Raw genomic sequence first — 20,643 nt, forward strand, 5'->3', positions numbered from 1 at the left:
CGCTCCGCCAGGGGATGGGTCAAGATGTGGAGAAGAATTTCCCCATTGTGGGATAAATAAAGTATCAATTATTATTGTTATTATTATTATTATTATTTTTTTAAATGTTGGTTTATCACCGTTAGATGCTGCTTTAATGCAGACACATAGCCAACAAGTGGCAGTCTCACATCTGCTAAAATGGCAACACCTGTTGTTAAATTGCCAAGATATCTTGTTTCTTTAAACTTTAATTTTCTAATCCACTATAGAGAATCTACAGCAGAATTTGCTCTTTTGCTGCATTCACACTGCTGTAGCTCCTCCCACACAGCTCCTGCGTGGGAGGAGCTACTGTTCAATGATTTTAGCTTCATCTACATGGAAGCATTAACTACATATCTTAAATATGCATAGAAGACACAGATGACATTGAGAGATCAGGTATATTTATTTTGATTAGCTACACAAAAGCATCTGTAATCACGTCTGCATGTCTGGGTTCATTAGATCATTCAGAGATTCTTCCAGTGGGGTGAGCTTCACCATCTACTACAGGAACTGCGCCTGAATGATGGGCGCTTTCAGCGGTAGGTACTTCTGTTTATGTGATCCAGCTTCATGAAAACACTCAGTCATAAAATTATTGGACTTTTTTATTATTGTCTCCTCACAAATAAGGAAAATATTATAAAGTTCAGGAGGAGAATGATCAGATTCTCCTCCATGTTGGTTTTGGACTCCACCCACTGATCTTGTCATCAACATGTCACGGGCCAAAACTGAGTTGTTGATACAACTCAATTTGTTAGCCAAAATTCAGATATTTAAACTCTGAAACCATCACAACGCAACCTGATGTAATGTCATGCCACGCAATGTTACACGATGCCAATAAACAGGACGCAATGGGCCGCAACGCAACCAACGTGCTGGAATGTGATGCAGTGTACAGCAATGCAATGAAATGGGACACAGTGTAACGCGACCTCATGTCCAAAATGCTGCTGCTCAAAACTCGCTGCATCACGTACGTTTGATTTGAACGTAGCTTCAGGCATTAAAGATAAGATAAAATAAGGTAAAGATGCTTTATTGATCCCAGCTTGGGAAATTGGGTTGTTACAGCGTTGGCGTCAGGCTCAAGATACAAACATACAAACAATAGATGACAACAGAGAACCAGAACAATCAATCAGAAAGAAACATCATTGAAAAAGAACAGTTGTATTGCGTGAAACATCAGGAGAAAAAAACAGACAGACCTTAAACTAGTTTATCTATTGCACATGGATGACAAGTTATAGAGTCCAATGGAGTGAGGTAGGAAAGATCTCCTGAAGCGGTTGGTGTGACAGCGAAGCTGCCTTAGCCTATTGGAGAAGGCGCTTCACTGACCGTCAAGTACAGGATGGAGAAGATGCTCTGGATTGTCCATTATGGATACAAGCTTATTTACAGTTCTCCTCTCTATCACAGCTTCAAACGTGTTAACAAAGATTTGACAAATTGTTTATGGACACAACACACAATGCTGTTTATCCAACAACTTTTAAAAATGTATTTTTTTACAAATTTGGGGCATCTAAAAGGCAAATAAAAAGGCGTTCAATGAAACAATGTTACAACAAAGAATTAATCTGCCAAACAAACCTTTTATCCTTGCTGTGTTGTTTCTCTAAAGACCTTCTCTGATAAGATAGAAGATGTTGCCATTAACAAGGCATTCTTTTTTCTGCATTCTGCCTAAATGTCACATCCCTGCAGAGCTTCTTCTGGGTTTTATTTGTAACATTTTCTCTCAACACAAAGGTCTGTGACACGGTACGAGGAGACAGGGAAAAAGAGCGACTGTATAAACTTGTATGCCCTTCATCACCTCCACTGACACTAAGCCACGCCCAGAATCCCCCTCCCAGCTTTTTATTGGTGCAACTGCCAGCAACAACTGCTCCCTCTCCCTTCTGCTTCTCTCCTCCTCCCATCCTCTGCCCTCCCTCTTTCCTCTATCGTCTGTCTGAGCTGCTAGGCAGTGAATGAGTCGTTCAGCAGCGCAGCTTCTTCCTCCCTTTCCCTCCCCTCCATCTCTCGCTCCGTCCTTTCAGGAGCAGACAGCGGAGCATCGACGCGGCAGCTGAGCAACACTAGGCTGACGGAGACGGGAAAACGGCAAACCCCGCTAGGAGGTGTGCAACCTAACCAACAATTCCACCAACAGCAGCTGACAACTGTGAGACGGGTTCAAAACAGAAGCAACAGATTGGCCTAAAGGTGCAGATGTTGAAACTGACATCAGTCCTGCTGAGCTGAGGTCTTGGAGCTGACTGGAAACATCTGCAGCACCTGGAATTACTGCCAGTTTCTCTGCTTCAAATAAAAGTGTTGTCCAGAGCAGGGGAAGCATGTGATGCTGAATGACGGGATAAAAATTCTTTAATTCGTTTGGGAAGCAACACGGCTCGCGCTGGGCGTGAACACCAGCTCCACCAAAAGCATCTGCTCACATGGTTCCTCCTTCAAGCGCAGCTGAAGAACACAAAGCTCTTGAGAGCACATCAGAGTGAGGACATCCAACTGACCTGCTGAGTTTTTTGGAGGATTTTCTTTTTGGGTCAATGAGCAGGAATAGGCTTACTAAGTTTATCAAGAAGGTAAGATCTACCAGTGTCTCTATTCGACTTTAATACGTAGAAAGAGGACAATGAAGCAAGGAGACGACAGGAACCAGGAGATTAAACCCCATGGCACACGGCTGTTATAAAAGTTTAGAGTTAAAAAAACAAAAACTCTGACACTTTCTTAATTCTAAGATGGTTTTTGCACCCATGGTGCATCTTAAGTCTTGTTTGACCCAGAAAAGAACAACATTAGAGCCTTTCTGACACCTACACTTGCGCTGCAAACACCCGTGAGTGACTTTCTGCACCAGTTGGTGTGAAGGTCCCTGGCTCTTCCTTGATTCTTCTTTTGGTGGATCTGCCGTGGGGGGCAGCTCTCAGCCGTCCAAGACGCCGCGAGCCGTACTTCGCGTGAAGAATGCCCAGCCGCGCTTGGCCAAGCCGGCCGACCCGGGCCCGACGTCTGGCCTCTACATGGAGAGGTCGCAGAGCCGGATCAGCCTGTCGGCGTCCTTTGAGGCTCTCGCCATCTACTTTCCATGTATGAACTCTTTCGACGAGGATGATGGTGGTAAGTTGGAGCCAGAAAAATACTTATGCATGCACATACACTCATACAAAACCGTATGATCAGATCCATTTCAAAATATGTAAGTCACAAGACACAAAGGATCTGTCAGCTCCTCCTGCATAACTGATACCTTTACATGCAAAGCTACAGACACTGTGCATGTGACGCACATTCAAGAACGCGCTAAATGCTCATTCTTGAACATGCATTGAGCCCCTGGTGTTGAAATGCAAATATGGTAATCTTGCTTTGGGCATTTTCTTTTAAAATATATGACTGACTTGGTGTCAAATCATTCTGTCCAGGAACAAACAGCAATTATTACTTTCTCCTCCATGATCAGTTTTCAAACAGTTGGTACTTTTGTGAATTAAAAGGGACGCCATCCATACGTTACTCCCAAATCAGACCTAGTTTCCCAAGTTTGACCTAGTTTAACTTTTAACTTGTGTTCAATTGCAGAGCGCTTTGAACATAGAACCGGAAAACGGTTTTAAAATGGTGCGTGGCTATCCACCAATACGAGAGTTTTTGAATGCAGAAACACACACCTGTTAACATAGAATAAAATTAACTTGGCTTTATTTGCTTGAATGACAACAGAGTGAGATTTGAATCATACCTATTGTTGATTGGCTAAAAAGAAAGGATTCAAGGATTTAAGGGTTTTTGTTGCCATTGTCTGTGAACAAAACAGTTTCACAGAGTAGGAATTTGCTGCGGAGCCAATGTGCCACAACACTTAGGCATAAAAATGAACAACAGTAAGCAAAATAAAAAATAACACAATGGTCAGAACAATAAATAGAAATAAATAGTGCAAGCAGAGGATCAAGAAGGTGCAGGTAAAGGACTGGTAACTGGACATATAAGTGAAAAGTTTAAGGGGGGAGGGAGTAACCCTTGTGCTATCCTAGGCACTTTAACATTGGGAGTTGGGTCATCTAGACCCACTAGACAGTGCGCTGAACCTTTTTTTCTTCAATGATTTGTGATCTTCACTGGTGTCCATGGATTACATGAAATCTTTCCATGTTTTTCCACCTTTGTCATGGTAGGGAGAACACGTCAATGTAAGGGTAGGGTCATCTAAGATAGCACAAGGGTTAAAAAGTGTTCATGAATCTGACTGCAGAGGGAAAGAAACTGTTCTTGTATCATGAGGTTCTGGTCTGGATGGACCCTGGCCCCCTGCCCGAAGGGAGTGGTTCAAGTAGACCATGTCCAGGTGGAGAAGGGTCGGCTGCTATCCGACTTGCACGCCCCCGGGTTCTGGAGACAATTAGGTCCTAGAAAGATGGAAGACTGCAGCCAATCACCTTCTCAGCTGAACACGCAATACGCTGCAGTCTTTGTATGTCACTGGTTGTAGCTCCGGTGTACCACACAGTGCTGGAGGAGGTATGGATGGATTCTATGATGGCCGTGTAGAACTGCACCATCATCTGGGCCGGCAGCCTGGCTTTCTTCAACTGCCGCAGGAAGTACATCCTCTGCTTTTAAAAACATCCCAATGAGGAAAATGATGACAGAAAGACTCTATAAGTTCTGACCAGTTCCTCTCCATTTTTAGAAAATGAGCTGCCCCTTTTAGTGGTTTATTTTCTAGCAAAGTTGGAGTCTACACAGTGGAAGCCTTTATATGTCAGACTCACTGAATGTCAGGTTATGAAAACCCAATGTCACTTTAATTACCAGAGTCAATTATGGCCTCTAATGGTCTGAGGTTAATCTCAGTCCTATCGCACGTGAACAACAAAGACCCTCTGCACGAAAGTGCATGTTTCTCTTTAAATCTGTGAAGGCAGAATCTAGCTTTTCCACAAATTTGAATCATGTGCTGACGTAAAGCTCTTTGATCTGGACTTGCAACGTTGCTGCATTACATTACTGCTGTTTTCCTGTCTCACTAATCCTAAATGGGAAAACTGCAGTAGATTATCTTTCCTGTTCAAATCCACAGAGAGATCTTTGATAGATATGTGTGATTGCAGGTTTTGGCATGCATGCTTGCATCGCTGTGATTGGTCAACAGGGTTTTGTTGAAACCCATACCAATATTGTGAGTGAGTGCTCAGTCCATCACCGTGGTGCATAATAGCAATCATTCACATTTGAACATGGACGGCTAATTTTAGTGCTCATTTTGCAGCCAAGTCTTATTTCTTTTGTTCTCAGAGTTAAACTGCCGACAAACCTGAGGCCATCTGTCCTGTAGCAGAAGCCCAGACAGTGTAGATTCACACAGCAGGAGAGCAATACAAAGCATAACAATTTTTATTTAAAAAAGAATCATGGTGCTTCCATGGGCTTCTGAAGTACAAATCTGAACTTTGTTATAGCCTGGTTCTTTAGTGAGACATAAAAAAACTCAGTTATCCACCAGTTGTTAATCTGTTAGTCCAAATTAAACTGCTGTCCAGAGAACAATTGACCAAACCAGGGATTGTACTTACTCTGGCCCAACACTTAACGTTGCCACAATTATGCGGAGATGAAGTAATCAGAGCGGAGCGGCAGGCGCTGGTTTGTGGATCTCAGACTAATTAAATGTTAATAAGACTTCTGATTGTTGCTGACTGTAGCTAAATAGAAGCATGATTGCAGGTTAATTCTGTCACTCTTCCTGTCTATCTCAACGTTTCTCTGAAAAAAACGTTCCAAATATTAGCTTTAACCTATACAGCTTTGCCTTTTTTGTGAACAAAGAGGCATTCACGCCGGCACGTTTGATCCTCATGTAACCATCACTAGAACTTTGTTTTTGCCAGTTAGTCAGATTTGTATGAAAAATGTCTGCTATTCATGTTTTTTTTCCGTCTGCTTAGTCATGTCATTGACACAATTATATGGATGAGTAATGCACTGTTGTCTAATGACCTCAGGGTAACAGGCATCAAGTGAATCTCATCAACCTTGTCCGTAACGCACAGAGACCTTTCCAGTTTCTCTGCATCTTTTACTGAGGTTATGTGCTGTAGGTGGTTAGATTTGTAAAAACAATATTTAACTATCCTCCAGTGTAGTAGAGGTCTATGGTTAAGCAGTACAAAGGTAGTGTTTTGGGGGCACGCACTAGCAGTTAGCTATGTAACATGGCCAACATAAAAAGACAGCTACAAGTTGGAATATTTCAACTTTGAGACACATTTTCTACACTTATGTTAACAAGCTACCTGAGCTAAAGTTACAGGGTGTTGATGTAGAGAAGCCATTAGTAAAAAAGGCACAGTTCTTGCTTGTAAAGATTCTTTTTAGACCCATGCGACAAAGCAGACTTTACACTTCAGCACATGTGGTCCCTCCAGAACCTGAATTGGGTGTGAATCTTGTTAACAGCTGGTGCAAAAACAATATTTGCATTTGACATCTGTGTTTGTCCAATGGGCAGATTATCAACCTTCATCAGAGAAACAAATTCAGTAGTTATTAAAACACACAGAGCAATAAATGACTGGTACTCCAGTCTTAAACCAACCTCTCTTACAGACTTGATGAAGGTTAGTTCAGCTTCTTCACTGAATTTGTAGAATGTTGTTGGCTTTGCCTTCTACCTAGAGTCCAGTCACATGTTGTCTTTTTAGGGAGATTTTAGCAAAAATCACCCCAATGTATCCAAGTTTACAAACCTATAACAACAACTCTGCAGCCTCCTTAAAGACGGAAACCAACATTACTCTTACATGAGTAAAGTCTCTCACCTACATGCGTTATCAATGTGAACAGTAAACGTTACACAGGAAAACAGTAAATGAGTGCAATAGATTAGAGACCATCAACATTTTTTTTTATCAAATATAGTTGTGCTTTATAAGTTATAATTAAAATACAAGGCGTACAACTACCTATGAGAAGAAATGTAACAAAATGGTTAAGAATGAACCTTTACGTCAATAAAAAATGTCTATCTACTGAAGATGGAAAAAGAGTAAAAGTTTCATGTTAACAAGGTTTTAGGACAATTGCAATAAAACTACTAAGAAATATTTGCTCAGTTGAGCATTTATTCTTGTGTTTATGCAATTCTAGCTGCTTGTTTTCAGATGTAGTGTGCCATGTTTAACAAAGATTCTGTCACGTAATCTGTGGGTCATTTATGGGCACATATTAAAATATGGTGGGGATTGTTTGGCCTCATTTCAATGATTTTTTTTCCACAAATTGAGTTAGGGTTTCATAAAAGAACTAAAACATGACTCAACAAAAAGTAAAACCCAAACCTCATCATAATGAAAAAAAAACTCAGGAAAGCACAATCTGCCCAAGACACACTAAAAACCCATTGAAGAGCAATCAACTAACAGGAAGTGGCTTTGATGATTACAAATTTAAACCTGGCGACAACATGGCGGAAGCAGAAACAGTGAAAGCTGAACATGACCTGAACCCAAAAGATAACCTAAAAAAAACACAGAGCAAGAACCAAGTGGCTGAGTAGCACGGTTGGTAAGGTGAGAAGCTACCATGCAGGAATCCAGGGTTCGATTCCCGGAGGGGAAGAAACAATGGTACTGGGGGCAATTACCATATCAATGGTGAATAGTTAACATCACTTGGTGAGGGTCCTTAGGCAAGACCCTTAATGCTTTTGCCTCCTGTTCCTCACAGTTGCAGCTCACCACTCCCCCAGGAGATGGGTCAAATAAATAAAGTATCTGAAAAGAAAACATGCTTTGCAAATATTATTTACTTTTGCTCAGTTTAACCCTTGTGCTATTCTAGGCACTTTGACATTGGGAGTGACCCACTAGACAGTGCGCTGAACCTTTTTTCTTCAATGATTTGTGATCTTCACTGGTTTTCCATGGATTACACGTTCACCTTTATCCACCTTTGTCATGGTAGGGAGAACATGTCAATGGTCATCTTGACCCCGTAGGATAGCACAAGGGTTAAAATCTTTCTTGCATTCTGTGTTTAGCAAGACAGCCTGAGTTGTGGATGACCTCATTTAGGAAAAAAAACACAAAGAGAAAAGAATTCATTTATTTAGTGTCTTGCTGTCTTAGTATAATATTGCATCACTAACTTTAGTTTTTCCCTTTCATTCATCTCACTGTTTGCTTGGGCAGTTTTAGGCCGAATTCAAATTCTTCCCTTTCCCCTATGGCTCCTTAAGGGGTAGGGTTGTCCGAAAATTGTTTTTTTAAGGGCTAAAACTCTGCCGCGAGGGTGTTGCGCTGTGCCGCAGACGAGAAGTGCTTTTCTTCATATGGGTGTGCTCTGAAACAAGGAAGTTTATATTAAATTGTAAGTAATGACTTTTTGTTTTAGAGTTATAAAACCGATGTTATAAAACATTAGCGCTAGCAGCTCTGCGCTAATGTAGTTGATCAGCGACTATTGATGACTTCATCGAGTGGGAGTAATGTCTGAATTTGAAGACACTGTTTTTCCATAACTCTCCTCATGTAGGGCGAAATGTAGGGGTAGGATAAGCTGTAGGAGTAGGGGGAGAATCAGGATTCGGCCTTAGTCCAACACTGCATAATTTCTTGGAGAAAGCCTTCGAGAGAAGACAAAGTTACTTAAACTCCCAGTCCAATGTTAATCTAAAGCTTTCCCAGTTGGGTCTTCCTTTTATGTTTTGAGTTATTTTCTAGGACAGTTCTGCAGAGTGATGGGAGTTGATTAGAAATTTGCGTCTGAGTTGTGGACGGGAGCGTTGGGGTGGAGCAACCCCGCCCTACCTTCCTGTTACCCGTAACTTTTTTCTTTTTCAAAAATCTTGAAGAAAAGATATATGGGAAGATATATGGGATCACAGTACTAAATCGAGTCAACTTTAAGGTGAACACATAGAAAAACTAAGCTGTCTGTTTACACACTTCCAGCCCCTGTGGACGTATCAGAATGGAGTGGAGCAGCATTATGTAAGAATTACAAGGTTTTTCCAACATTTTTTCTTCTTCTACTCCTGATTCACAATGAATTGATTAAAAAAATACTCAGAGATGCAATTTTAAGCTTAATTTCTTTTATATGTACCCTCCAGCATCAAAAATGCCACAGAAATATGTTATAAAAACCAAAAACACACTTTTAATGGGTATTTATTTGATCCTAAGCTGGGAAATTTGACTGTTGCAGCAGCAGTGTACAGCCCCTTTTGACACAACAGCACAAACTGAGGTCCAATGTATTAAACCCTAATGCAATTCCTTATGTATCAAGCAGAGCAGGGTTTAAAAATTTAGGTTTTGGATGGTTTTTCTTGTGTTAGATGGATATTAGAAGACTGAATACAACATACACCTCACTGAGGATTACTCATACAGCCTTCTGTATGTGTTATCTAGCAGCTCAGGTGTCAGATTGGCAAGTGACAGACAGGATGCGAGACATCACTTCTACGGCACCACAAAAACAGAGTGAATGTTCATTCAGCCACCCATCAGTTTGTCCATTTTATGCTCTGACTCAAACAAGTGTCTGGATTCTGCTCATTTGAGAGAAGAACGATTCCTAGTGGAAGGTCATCACTGGGGGATGGTGAATTTCCTCCATTTTCTTTCATTTTTTTTGCGTTTGTTTGAAAGGTTTCGTATCAAACATTAGACAGTGGTCAAACAGATATTTTACTTTAGTAAAATTTGCAAAAGCAGAAGCATTTACAAACATGCTAATGTAACATGCACCCCAAAGATGCAGTGGGAGGTTTTACAGAACTGAGCAAACAACAAAACGTCTAAATAGTAGATTCCTATTTAGACATGAAATATAATGATATGGAAAAGGGGGAAGAAAAACTACACAGTATATTTGAATCTCATCTTTTAATTTAATTCCAGTTTTGTTTACAGAAGAATTTATTGCAGATTTTGCATTAGTGACATAAAACCAGAGGCAACCGCATCACATCTCAAGGAGTTGTTTAAAAACTGTTTTACAATATTTTTAGGTCCGGTCTCAGGAAATTATTTTATTTCTGGTCACATTTTTACCAATTACAAAACCAATAATATTTATGAATTCAACGACAATTTTTTTCCCAAAGTTAAGAATAAGAATGACCTTTTTGGTCCCACAAGGGGAAGACTGCCTTGGTGGAACAGCTACTACGTTGTACAGTAAAAAGTGCCAGAAGAATAAAAACTTAATAAGGAGGAACAACTTAAACAAAACAAAATATGTACATACTTTACATTAATGCTACACACATTCTAAAAGTATCATGAATGGGTAAGGTTTGGTGTACGTTTGGATGTAATAACAAGTTAGGACACTTCTAATTGCACGTAATACCTTCTGTTAAATTATTTTTATATATTAGCTGGGAAAACATTGCACGTGCAGACATGCCATTTCTTTCTCTGCACTGAGGTGGCCATTGGGTTGCTTCTCCCCTTGCCTTTTGTTTATTGAGAGTCGCAGGATCCTACTTTACACAATGGCCTTCTAACCTACTTGTTTACCTTATGTCTCAAGTTTTTGTCCCATCTGCTGCCTTTGAGGCTTCCCAAACCTCCACCTTTCCATGACAATTGCAGAAAAGTTTTATTTTTCCTGTTTATGCCCACGTGTGTCTGCATTTTCAGGAACATTTTTGACAACACCAAACACAATCGTTTTACTATCAACTAGCGCACCTGCTTTATAAAGTTTTTTAGTGTTTTGTACTGTTTTATTTTTATTTATTTTTTGCAATCAATCAACAACACAAAAATAGTAATTTTATTGCACTTCATCTCTGCCGTCTTGTGCTTAGGCATATTTGGCTTGACACAGTCATTGATCTCATCTTGCTATTTTAGGTTTGGTTGTCCCGTTCACTCAATCCCCATTTTGTGAACACTAGAAGGTTCATGCCTGACTTTTTACCTGATCCACAGCAAAGAACATATCGTGACGTCAGGGAAAGAAGGGACAAAAAGGAGGTAATAGAGTTTTAATAAAAAGCATTGGCGAAACCCATTTATTTCTTTCATTTTGCTTGTTGGCTTGTAATCTACTTTTTCAGTATGTCCCATTTCTCCAATCTATTTATTTTTTTAAAACTTATTTTACTGTATTTTTTCTTTATTTTCTGGTGTCAAGTCTTTCACAGAGTGGGCACGTGTGGGGAAGGCAGAGGACAGTTGAAAGAAAAGCACATAAACACATTAATAAGCAGCACAACATCAGGATGGAAAGAGCATAATGTGGTGTAAAGGTTCCGTCCCACGGGACTGCTGCAAATGTGGCTAATGATGTATAGGGCCAAAGAAAGAGGCCAAAAGATGCAGGGAGCTGTGTCAGAGATAGGACTTATAATGCAGACAAGAAAAAAGGGGAGAAGGAGAAGAAGTCTCTGAGCGTCTCTGATTTGGAGAAACGACCTAGAAAAGTCAGGGGTAAAAAATGGGCTGCTAAAAGGAGGTCTATTCTATAGGGAGGAGGAAGAGGAGGGAGGAGCAGGTGGTGCAGGTGTTCATTTGCAAAACTGTGCATTTGCTGTGATCTGGATGCAATCGAGGAGACAGAAATTTGCAATACTGCTGGTTCCTCTCCTTAATGCTGAATGGCTCAAAACAAAACAGTTTTTTGCAGGTAACTACGGTCATGCTTACGTTTATGATTAACGCGTAAGACAGTCCACAGCTGCATCTGACTAAACCTTTTCAACACAGGCAAGCAGTAATTGTAGCAGATTTAACAGTGATTTGTAAAAACTTTATTTCCAAACTAAAAGACAAAAAAAGAAAGTATACACATTAAAGACCTGATCCAATGAAAAATGTGTTTTTGGTGTTTATAACATGTTCTTGAGAGATTTTTCAGATGATGAAGGACTCGAGTAAAGAACATTCAGCACCAACATTCCAAGTTTGCTAATGGTAAAAGAGCTATTTTGTGACATAGGAAATACGCTATAACTCACTATCGCTGAACTCACTATCAGCAATGGGGAAGGGGGCGGGGTTGCTCCGCACCATCATAAATTTCTAATGAACTCCTCCCGCCCCATAGAAAATATGCCCTTGGAAAACAGGACAGGTTTTTTGATTTAGGTTAAAAATAGCATAATCATTATTAAAAGAATGCATTTACAATTAGATCAAAAGATGGTCAGAGTGGATCTTTAAGCAAATATGAAAAGATGAACAGACTGTTCAGGTTTCTTAGGTTGTTAAAACCCAAAAATCTCAACAGAAACATGTTTTTTCTCTAACAAAAACAAAACAAAAAAGAAAAACCTGCCATCAACTTTTCCATGCTGGAAAAAGAACCAGCAGAATCTACAAAACCATTTTTTCACAACTGGTTTGATTGAAAAACCCAAATATAGCAAATAAAAAATAAGCATAAAAACTAGGAAAACAATTTTTATTAATTTAATAAAAGAACCGATGAAGCAGGTTTTTGGATTATGGCAAGGCTGGAGAAATCCCACCCATGCACAGGGAGAACGCAAACTCTGCACGGAAAGGTCCCAGCTGGAATTCGAACCATGAGCCTTCTTAACCAGTGCACCATTGTGGAGCCCTGAATTGGAAAGGTTTACTTAAATGTAGCACACACAAAAAAATACTAAATCAGATCTAATTCAAACAACAGTATACACTACAACAGTATACAATAGACAGCAGACAATAGAAAGAAAAGCCTTTTTTATTATGAGACTTCTTTTACACTGTATGTTACCATATTAAACTATTTCATGTTGAAGTTTGCAGAATGTGTTTCTAATAACAATGGCAGCCTGAGAGCAGGAAGTCAAGTTCGCAGAGGCCTCAAGTGGAGACAAAGACAGACAAGAGGCTCAGAGCTGCCTCCTCAAACGCATCAATACATAATGAATGAGGTGTGATTTTATTCTTAGCAGCGCAGCTGGTTAACAGCCATTCTTTGTGTGGTAATGACAGCAAAACTGCAGGAGGCAATTGGAACAAGTTGATCCGACAAGCTTTGTCAGCGGCACTCGATTGTCTTTGCTGACAGCTCCTTCATCGTTTTTCTAATGGTAAAGAACAATAAAATAAGGCATTTTACTTCCTAAAAAACCAAAGGTTTCATTTTAATATAAGATGGTAAATGTTTTTGTTTTTTTTACAGATATGAGACTTAATCTATTTAGAACTCTTAATTCAGCAAACCTTTTTGTAATCTTCAGTTATCTATTCACATCTGTTTTATCAAGATTTATCTGATTTTTGAGTAATTATGTAAACAATATAATTATTTATCCTTTCTCTGATCATTTCTCTTTGAAAAGCTGCTGTTTATCTGCATTTCTTTCATAGCTTTACTACTAAGGCACAAGAAAAAGAAGACCCAGAGTAGTATTGAGTATCCAAGGCCCACGGTCCCCTCACAGAGTAGAATAAAAGATTACTGTAGATATTTGGTGTCTATTTTGAATTTATATTAGTTCCTAGATTAGCATAGCTACTGCTACAATCCTTGGCGCAATGTTTATCAAGAACACACCTGCCAAAGTTTTATAAAGTGACCAGCAGATTAAAATTTCTGTTACTACACACAAATATGTTTTCCAAGTCAAATCAGCAAATAATCACAGGTCAACTTGGTCACCATGCTCATTACTTTTTCTTTGTTTTATATAAAGGGGCAAATATGACCCCACCAGTTTTTCTACTAAAAACGTAAAACATTTTGCGAAGACTGTTTATGAATCCACTCTTTTCTGATGATGAAACATTGGACGGTTTATAAAAGAAATATAAAAGAAGGTTTTTTTCAGATGAAAAATCGTTCAAACCCAATGCATCTAGTGAGCTTTGATGAGACTTTTTGCAGAGACTTCTGGGAAATTTCTTGGGCCCTGGATTTTAGAATTGTAGATTCGGAGAGCCCTACATGATGGTGAAAGCCCTATATAGTGCAGTAGGTTGTGAGCAGTGAGTGAAGGAGTTTGGACACAACCTCTCATACACCAAGGATCATTAACAGAACTCAAGACTGCTGTGGATGATGGACGTCCTGGACCTGGTGACACTGTCCAGGCAAAGCTTGACAAGAAAGAAGGAAATGCCACTAAAAATCACATAGTGACACCACCAGTTTTTCTGGAAAGAACTGTCCTTTATGGGCAAGAATGTAACAATGGTTATTGACAGCTACTAATTGGCATCCATGTGTTATAGTTCGGGTCACTTCACGCCATTTTTTGGAATTGGAGTCACCTTATTCTTTAAAGGTTCATAATCTATATAGTTTCTTAATAGAATCTCCATTATTTTTCACCTCAGTGCTTGCTATTTTTCCAGGGTACCATTTCATAAATGTACAATAGTAATACTGACAGCAATTTAAACAAAGTTAGACTTTTACATACATTGGCCAGTTAGGCTATGAAAGCAAAATCAGTTGTTGAGGATGGTTGCAGATCTCACAGATCCTCCGCTGCAGCACTTATAGCAGCCAAAGTTTATTTCCATCAAAAATACTGCAAAGTAATGATTATAATTATTAATATTTAACAATTTTTCATTCTAGAGAAAATTCTTGTCACAGATTTGCAACAGATCAAAAGTTTTTAGTACAAAACCAGAAGCAACGCCACAAAATGTATTCCGTATTGGCCCTCTGGACTCTCACCTCCTAACCCTATTTTTTTCATCCCGTTTTTATTTTCTCTTTTTATAGTTTTGCACAAACTGTTTTATTCCTAACTCCTCCTTTTTGTGTATCATTTTTCTTCTCTTTTCCTTTCTTCTACTCTTTTATGACTCTTCACTCCTTCATAGCCCTTTATATACTCAGACAGGAAGCATAGGGGACGTATACTTTTTTCATCAAATTAATTTTTGTAAAAATTACTCCTTTCAACTCAAGGCAAACTTTTAATGATGAACAGAACTATGAAAACCTCACTGGGCTGTTTAATTGTTACTCGCAAATTCTCCTGTTATGTGATTACATTTTCTTTGAAAGGCTTATTCTTAGTTGCACTTTGCAATGTATTTCTAATTTCCTAATCACATTTTACTGCTGCTAACGTTCCCTTTTAGATGATCAAGCAGAAAGCTGTGCTGCTTAAGTGGATATCTAAGCTGCATTTAAGATTTAAAAAAAAGACAAAAAAACTATTCCATAAGCACCAGTTTATAGGTAATTGATGTGGGTGGTTGTTCAGCAAGATGCAGGCTGATTCTCAAAGAGCTTATCTGGAACACAGTCAAGAACACAACAGTTACCGTTAAGTTTTTGCTTGATGACATGATCTTAACGTTAGTCGTTGCTAAGTTCAGAAGACTTGTGCCTCCATAAAATTCCCTGCTTGTGACAAATGACCGGAAAATATTGAAGATTCAGCTATCAGCTCCTTCACATTCAGTTTCACTTTTCCTACCAGAAGTGTTTCTTTGCAAAGGCTCATTGAGCTGGTATTTACTAAATTTAGGACATGATGTTAGTACAAATGTTTAGGCACTATGTATCTCACAGAGAACAGCACAACCTTCTAGTGTGGTGGCAGGGATAGGAAAAGGACAGGTAAACATCCCATTAAAAGACGATAACTTTGCAAGGCAAGGCAATTGAGTCTGAGCACTTGATTTTGAGCTAACTGCAAGTGAAGCTTGAAGAGAGTAGGGATGGAACAACTCATTGTTGCAATCTTTAGTACTGCCAAAAGCAAAGATTAATCATCATGCAATTTAATTTTTGATGCATCCTACTGGAGATTTTCTGACAGAAATGCCATACAAACAAGAAAGGTGGAATGAATGAAGAAGATGATGCAACAGAAACAGGAATCCATCAAGGACGATCCTCTTCATCATCATCCTCTGCATGAGACCATGTGCTCTGTGGAGCTCCTTTAGTTTGAGACTTTATCACCTCTCTGGTAGGAAGAATCGCTTTCACTGGTCTTTCTTCCTGTAAGCTATTAGACTCTACAATGCCTCATAGACACTGGAAAATAGTTATTGTCTGATTGCTGAAATGTTAATTATACTACAACTTGAGTATAATAGGATTTTTGGCACGCTTCTCCTCCAAGGTGAAAGCAGCTATCAAGATGCAATCAAAAATACTTTCTAAAGCTCCCTTGTGAGAAGTGTGCTATTACTTTTGGTACCAAGCGTTAGTATAGCTTAGTATAGTTCCCATAGGGAATGAATGAGACCAAACGATTACCAATGATTCCTCAAAACCTTGCGTTAAGTGTTTATTTCTTCTAAACCGAAATTACTGGAATCTTTAAAAGGTGGTGAAGCTACTAAAATGTCTAAGGCTTTTCTTTAAAAGAATTGCCTCTGAAGTCAAGCTATTAACTCTAGTTATCAATTTAGTATGTGTATTTTTTTTGTATTATTTATTATCTATGTGCTATATTTAATGGAGTTTTGGTAACAAGGTAATTTTCCCTTTGTAAGATCAATAAAGTTTTATTCTATTGTAACGACTGGCGAGGAGCCAAAGCCGAGTTTTGTTTTCTCTGTCCACATTTATCTGTTGCTGATTCTTATTTATTACTTTAAAGTATTCATAAGAAAAAGAAAAACTTTAAAAAAGGGCAACTTGCATTACTTTTTATCTTTGTTTAGTGTTAATGATTTAAGTTGAGTCCTTTAGCCTCCTTGGTGCCCGTACATCATTGCTAACCTATAAGTAAGACCTTTGCTTCAGTTTTATGACGTTGTACTAGTCTGACTAATACAACTATGAGTAGGAGACATTTGTGGCTGACTCTAATTGCTTCACTGACCACACATTCATGTTCACATTAGACTATGCCCTCTGATCCTTGACTTTTTTGAATCTCTACTTTTTTATGTCTGTTTCAGACAGTTATTGTGTAGAATGTGTAGAAGTCTTATAACAACAAATGTAAAATTTTCAAATGCAGCTGGCTGGCCGGCAGACGGAGAACCGCTGCGGTATGGGGAAGCAGCAAGCTTGGGCATCCAAAATTTTATGACATTTTTCTTATCTTCATCTAGACATCAATGAATAGATCCCCTAGTTTGATTCTTGTTTTTATTTTTCCCCTCTTGAATTAATGCAGGTCACAGAGACACGAAAGTAGTGGTTTTTGTGGCAGGACAGAGAGCGTACCAGGAGAGACTGTGAAGGAATCCAGACATGGAGACGCGATAACCGATGCTGTAGTAGAGCTTTTGAAAAATAAATATATCTCTACACATCCTCCGTGTCTACCATGCACTGTAATAAGATATACACTGACAGAAATGTGAAGGTATTTGCTGTAAATCCAAGTATTGCTCACATCCGTGTTTATAAAGGACTTATCACATTAATTATTATGTCGTGGGAACAAATTACTTATTTTGTGGGAACGAACGATTATTTCTTGGGAATAAATTATTATTCCGTGGGAACGAAATTACAAACAAATTCTTCTTCTTCTTTTTTTACCCATGTCATATCACAGGCTCCGTATAAAATATCATGGATGTGTTGATATCCAATGGATTTGATGGATTCCATTTCACATTTGGTCCTAGTTTGATGTTTTTTATGGTTTCTGTTAAAGTAAAAATCTTATTAGTTGTCACCCACCTTGATGTGTTCTCTGTATTTAACCCATCCCCAAAGGAAGCGTTGAGCTGCAGACACAGGAACCATTTGATGGTTTAATCCCTGAATCCAAACCCTTACTGCTGAGTATCAATTATTGGGTCCCAATCTTAGTCTTTAGTGTGACTTGGCTGTGAATTTGAACTACACGACCTTCTAGCTTCATGGTGGACATTCTACCACAAGGCCACTGAGCTCCTACAAGATGGTGGTCCTGTGAATTCGGCTTCAGCATGATGGTAGTGAATTGGCACATTCTTGAATAAACTAAAACTAAGTTGAATTTTTACATGGGAACTGTAATCTCACATCTGTTACCTTTTAGTCAAACACACATTGCAGATGCTGAGACGTCATGTTCATTCTGTCAAGTCTTTCTTACGGGTTTACTCTAAAACCAGGTCAAAATAAAATAAACAACCTTTTTTCAGAAAAGAAAATATGTTTTCTGGGTCTAGTGTGAAGGATGCAATGACATCTGGTGGTGAAATCTTAGATCTCAAAACTCTACATGCCCATGCATACATAAAGAAAAAATATAAAACTGGGACAAAAAAAAACACAGCATTGTGAAAAATGATCTTGTAAAACACTTTAGGTCATAAAAAAGTTGTTTTTGTAAAGCTGTTTATGTATATCAAACTAAAATTAGATTGGAACTTACGAAAACCTCTTGAGCTTCTTGGTGTTCTTTAATCTCAGTTTTCGAATGTCCTAACTGAGAAATTTGACTTCTGTCAAAAGCTCCTTGTTTTCCTCTGGACCTGTTATATCTCTTCTCTGCCCTGCAGGTTTAATAAAGGCCTCGACAAAAAGACATCACCACAATGTCAGCTTTGATAAAGGACAGTGCCTCTGTGTGACTCAGTGCAAAGTGCTTTCTGTGTTAGAGGAATTTTGTTTAATGGTGGTACATTATTTTTAATAGAAACATCAATGTTAAACTGATTCTGCATGAACAGTGAAACCACTCAGTCATAGCTCTAAAGTTAGAGAGGGGAAAAAGTCAGCCTTCAATCTCTTGTTTCCAAGTTGGTTAGTCAAGTTTTTCCTTTTTTTTCTTTGCAGAGTTGGATGCAAAATATGTAAGTCAATGTTTTTTTAATTGCAATTACCTGGAGTCCTAGTTTAGGGTCTAGATGGAACTGCCTGGGGAAACTACTGAAAGCCATATATAAAAGATCTACTCCAATCATCTTTTGAGCCATTTTGAAAGAGTTCCCAGTGGTCTTTTATTAGGATTATGCCGCTTTTAAAATTGTAGATTCTCCATTTTTCTCCAGTAACCACTGCACAGATTCAGCATAACTTACTCTATATTTTTTACAGAAATTGCAGAAACAGAGAAACCAAAGTAAAATTACTGTGCTTTGAATGAGCTACTTTGATTACCATAGTTATAAAAAAAAATAATGGAAAAAAAGAATGGTAAGTGAGACTACTCCGATCATCTTTTGGTCTATTTTGAAAATGTTCACAGTGTTTTTTTAAATTAAGACTATGCGGATTTAGCCTAAATAAAATAAAAAACTGTCATTTTTTTCAGGAAATTTTCTAGGAACAACCCTGCCCCACTTCCCCATCCCATTGCTGAGAGCTCTCTGTTTACAAGCTCTCCTGCTATCTTACAGCACCTCACACCTAATATTGCCGCTGTAAGAAAAATGGCAAGCAATACAGGAGCTGTCCAGCTGTATTGAGCCAAATGCCAGGTCAGATGAGGAAAACAAAGTTTGTGGCCTGCCAATGGTATTACGTATGTCACAAATTAGCTTTTATTTAACATATTTTTGTTTGCTCCTGATCCACAACGATTTGAATCCAAATTCCCACCCTAATCCCTGATTACTAAAAAACTGCATAGTGCGGGACTATGTAGTGCCCTGGATTTTAAAAGCAATTTGGACACCGTGCTCACTTCTGGTACTTTTTTTTTTTTTTTAATGGCAAATATGACGTCATCGATGTCACAGCATTTTGCACCAATCATTATGAATTGATTCATTATGAATCTACCGTCTTCTGAAGATAAAGCCGTTGATGGTTTATTTAAAAAATTAATTTAAAAACATTTTTTGGGCAAAAATTGTTCAGACTCAATGCATTGTGGTCTATTTTTGCCAATCTAGTGTGCAATGATGCACACTGGTTTGTTTGCAGAGACTTCTGGGAAATTTTCAGGGAACTCGATTTTGGAATTGTAGATTCAGACAGCACTACAAAATGGCAAATGCACTTTACAGTGCACTATGTAGTGAGCAGTGAAGGAATTTGGACACAACCTCAGCCTCTTTTTTTGACCGGCAAAAAAATGAATGATGCCATTAATAGTTTAACATCTTTAGTTTAGGAACATGTGCTAAATAATCATGAAAAGATTAAAGATTGCTGATATACAGATAAACCTATAATATTCAGTCACTGGTCAGAAAAGGGAAAACACTTTTTGCCTTTCATATTTCTGCCTAAATTCGTCCTGGCGGCAGTCTTCTGTCAGAAGAGCTCAAAAAGAAAACTGATCCTCTACGCGTACTGCAGTGGAATGTGTCCAAGTGCAGCTTTAACATCATCCTTCATGCCATGTGTCCATTTCAGATTTGACAGTATTTTTTGTTCCAGTGCAGCCTGATGACATTTTGTAAAACCTGTATAAACACAGAAAATATAGCTGCATGGAAAGATCATCAGACATCAACAACTAAGATTAACTTCTGTTGCATATAATAAAAAATACTGGAAACACACTTTTCCTTACTCCGTGTTCTATTGGACGTACTCGTACATGGGAACAGCACGTTTCTGCATCTGTCAGAAACAGCATGTCAGACACGCAACAGCCTTTGTGTTTCTGTGAGCACAAAGCATTGGAAAGGTTCACCTGCTAACTTGCTGCTTAAAGGGTGAAAATACAACACTCATGTCTTGTTGAACAGCAGCTGTTGCTAGAACTCATCGTTCTTGTTAACTGAGGTATCTTGTCAAATG

The 20,643-nt window shown here is 38.7% G+C and overlaps 1 protein-coding gene across 1 annotated transcript in view; it reads left to right on the plus strand.

Moving 5' to 3' along the window:
• Positions 1–1,957: 1,957 nt before the first annotated feature.
• The window catches only part of rims4 (regulating synaptic membrane exocytosis 4), a 40,696-nt gene continuing 22,010 nt past the window's right edge, over positions 1,958–20,643 (plus strand). The window contains exon 1 of the mRNA XM_023955035.1: positions 1,958–3,168. Coding sequence (XP_023810803.1) covers positions 3,072–3,168 — 97 coding nt within the window. The 5' untranslated portion in view covers positions 1,958–3,071. The remainder of the gene's footprint in view (positions 3,169–20,643) is intronic.

Source organism: Oryzias latipes, chromosome 5 (genome assembly GCF_002234675.1).
Source record: "Oryzias latipes chromosome 5, ASM223467v1".
In the NCBI taxonomy this organism is placed as follows: domain Eukaryota; kingdom Metazoa; phylum Chordata; class Actinopteri; order Beloniformes; family Adrianichthyidae; genus Oryzias; species Oryzias latipes.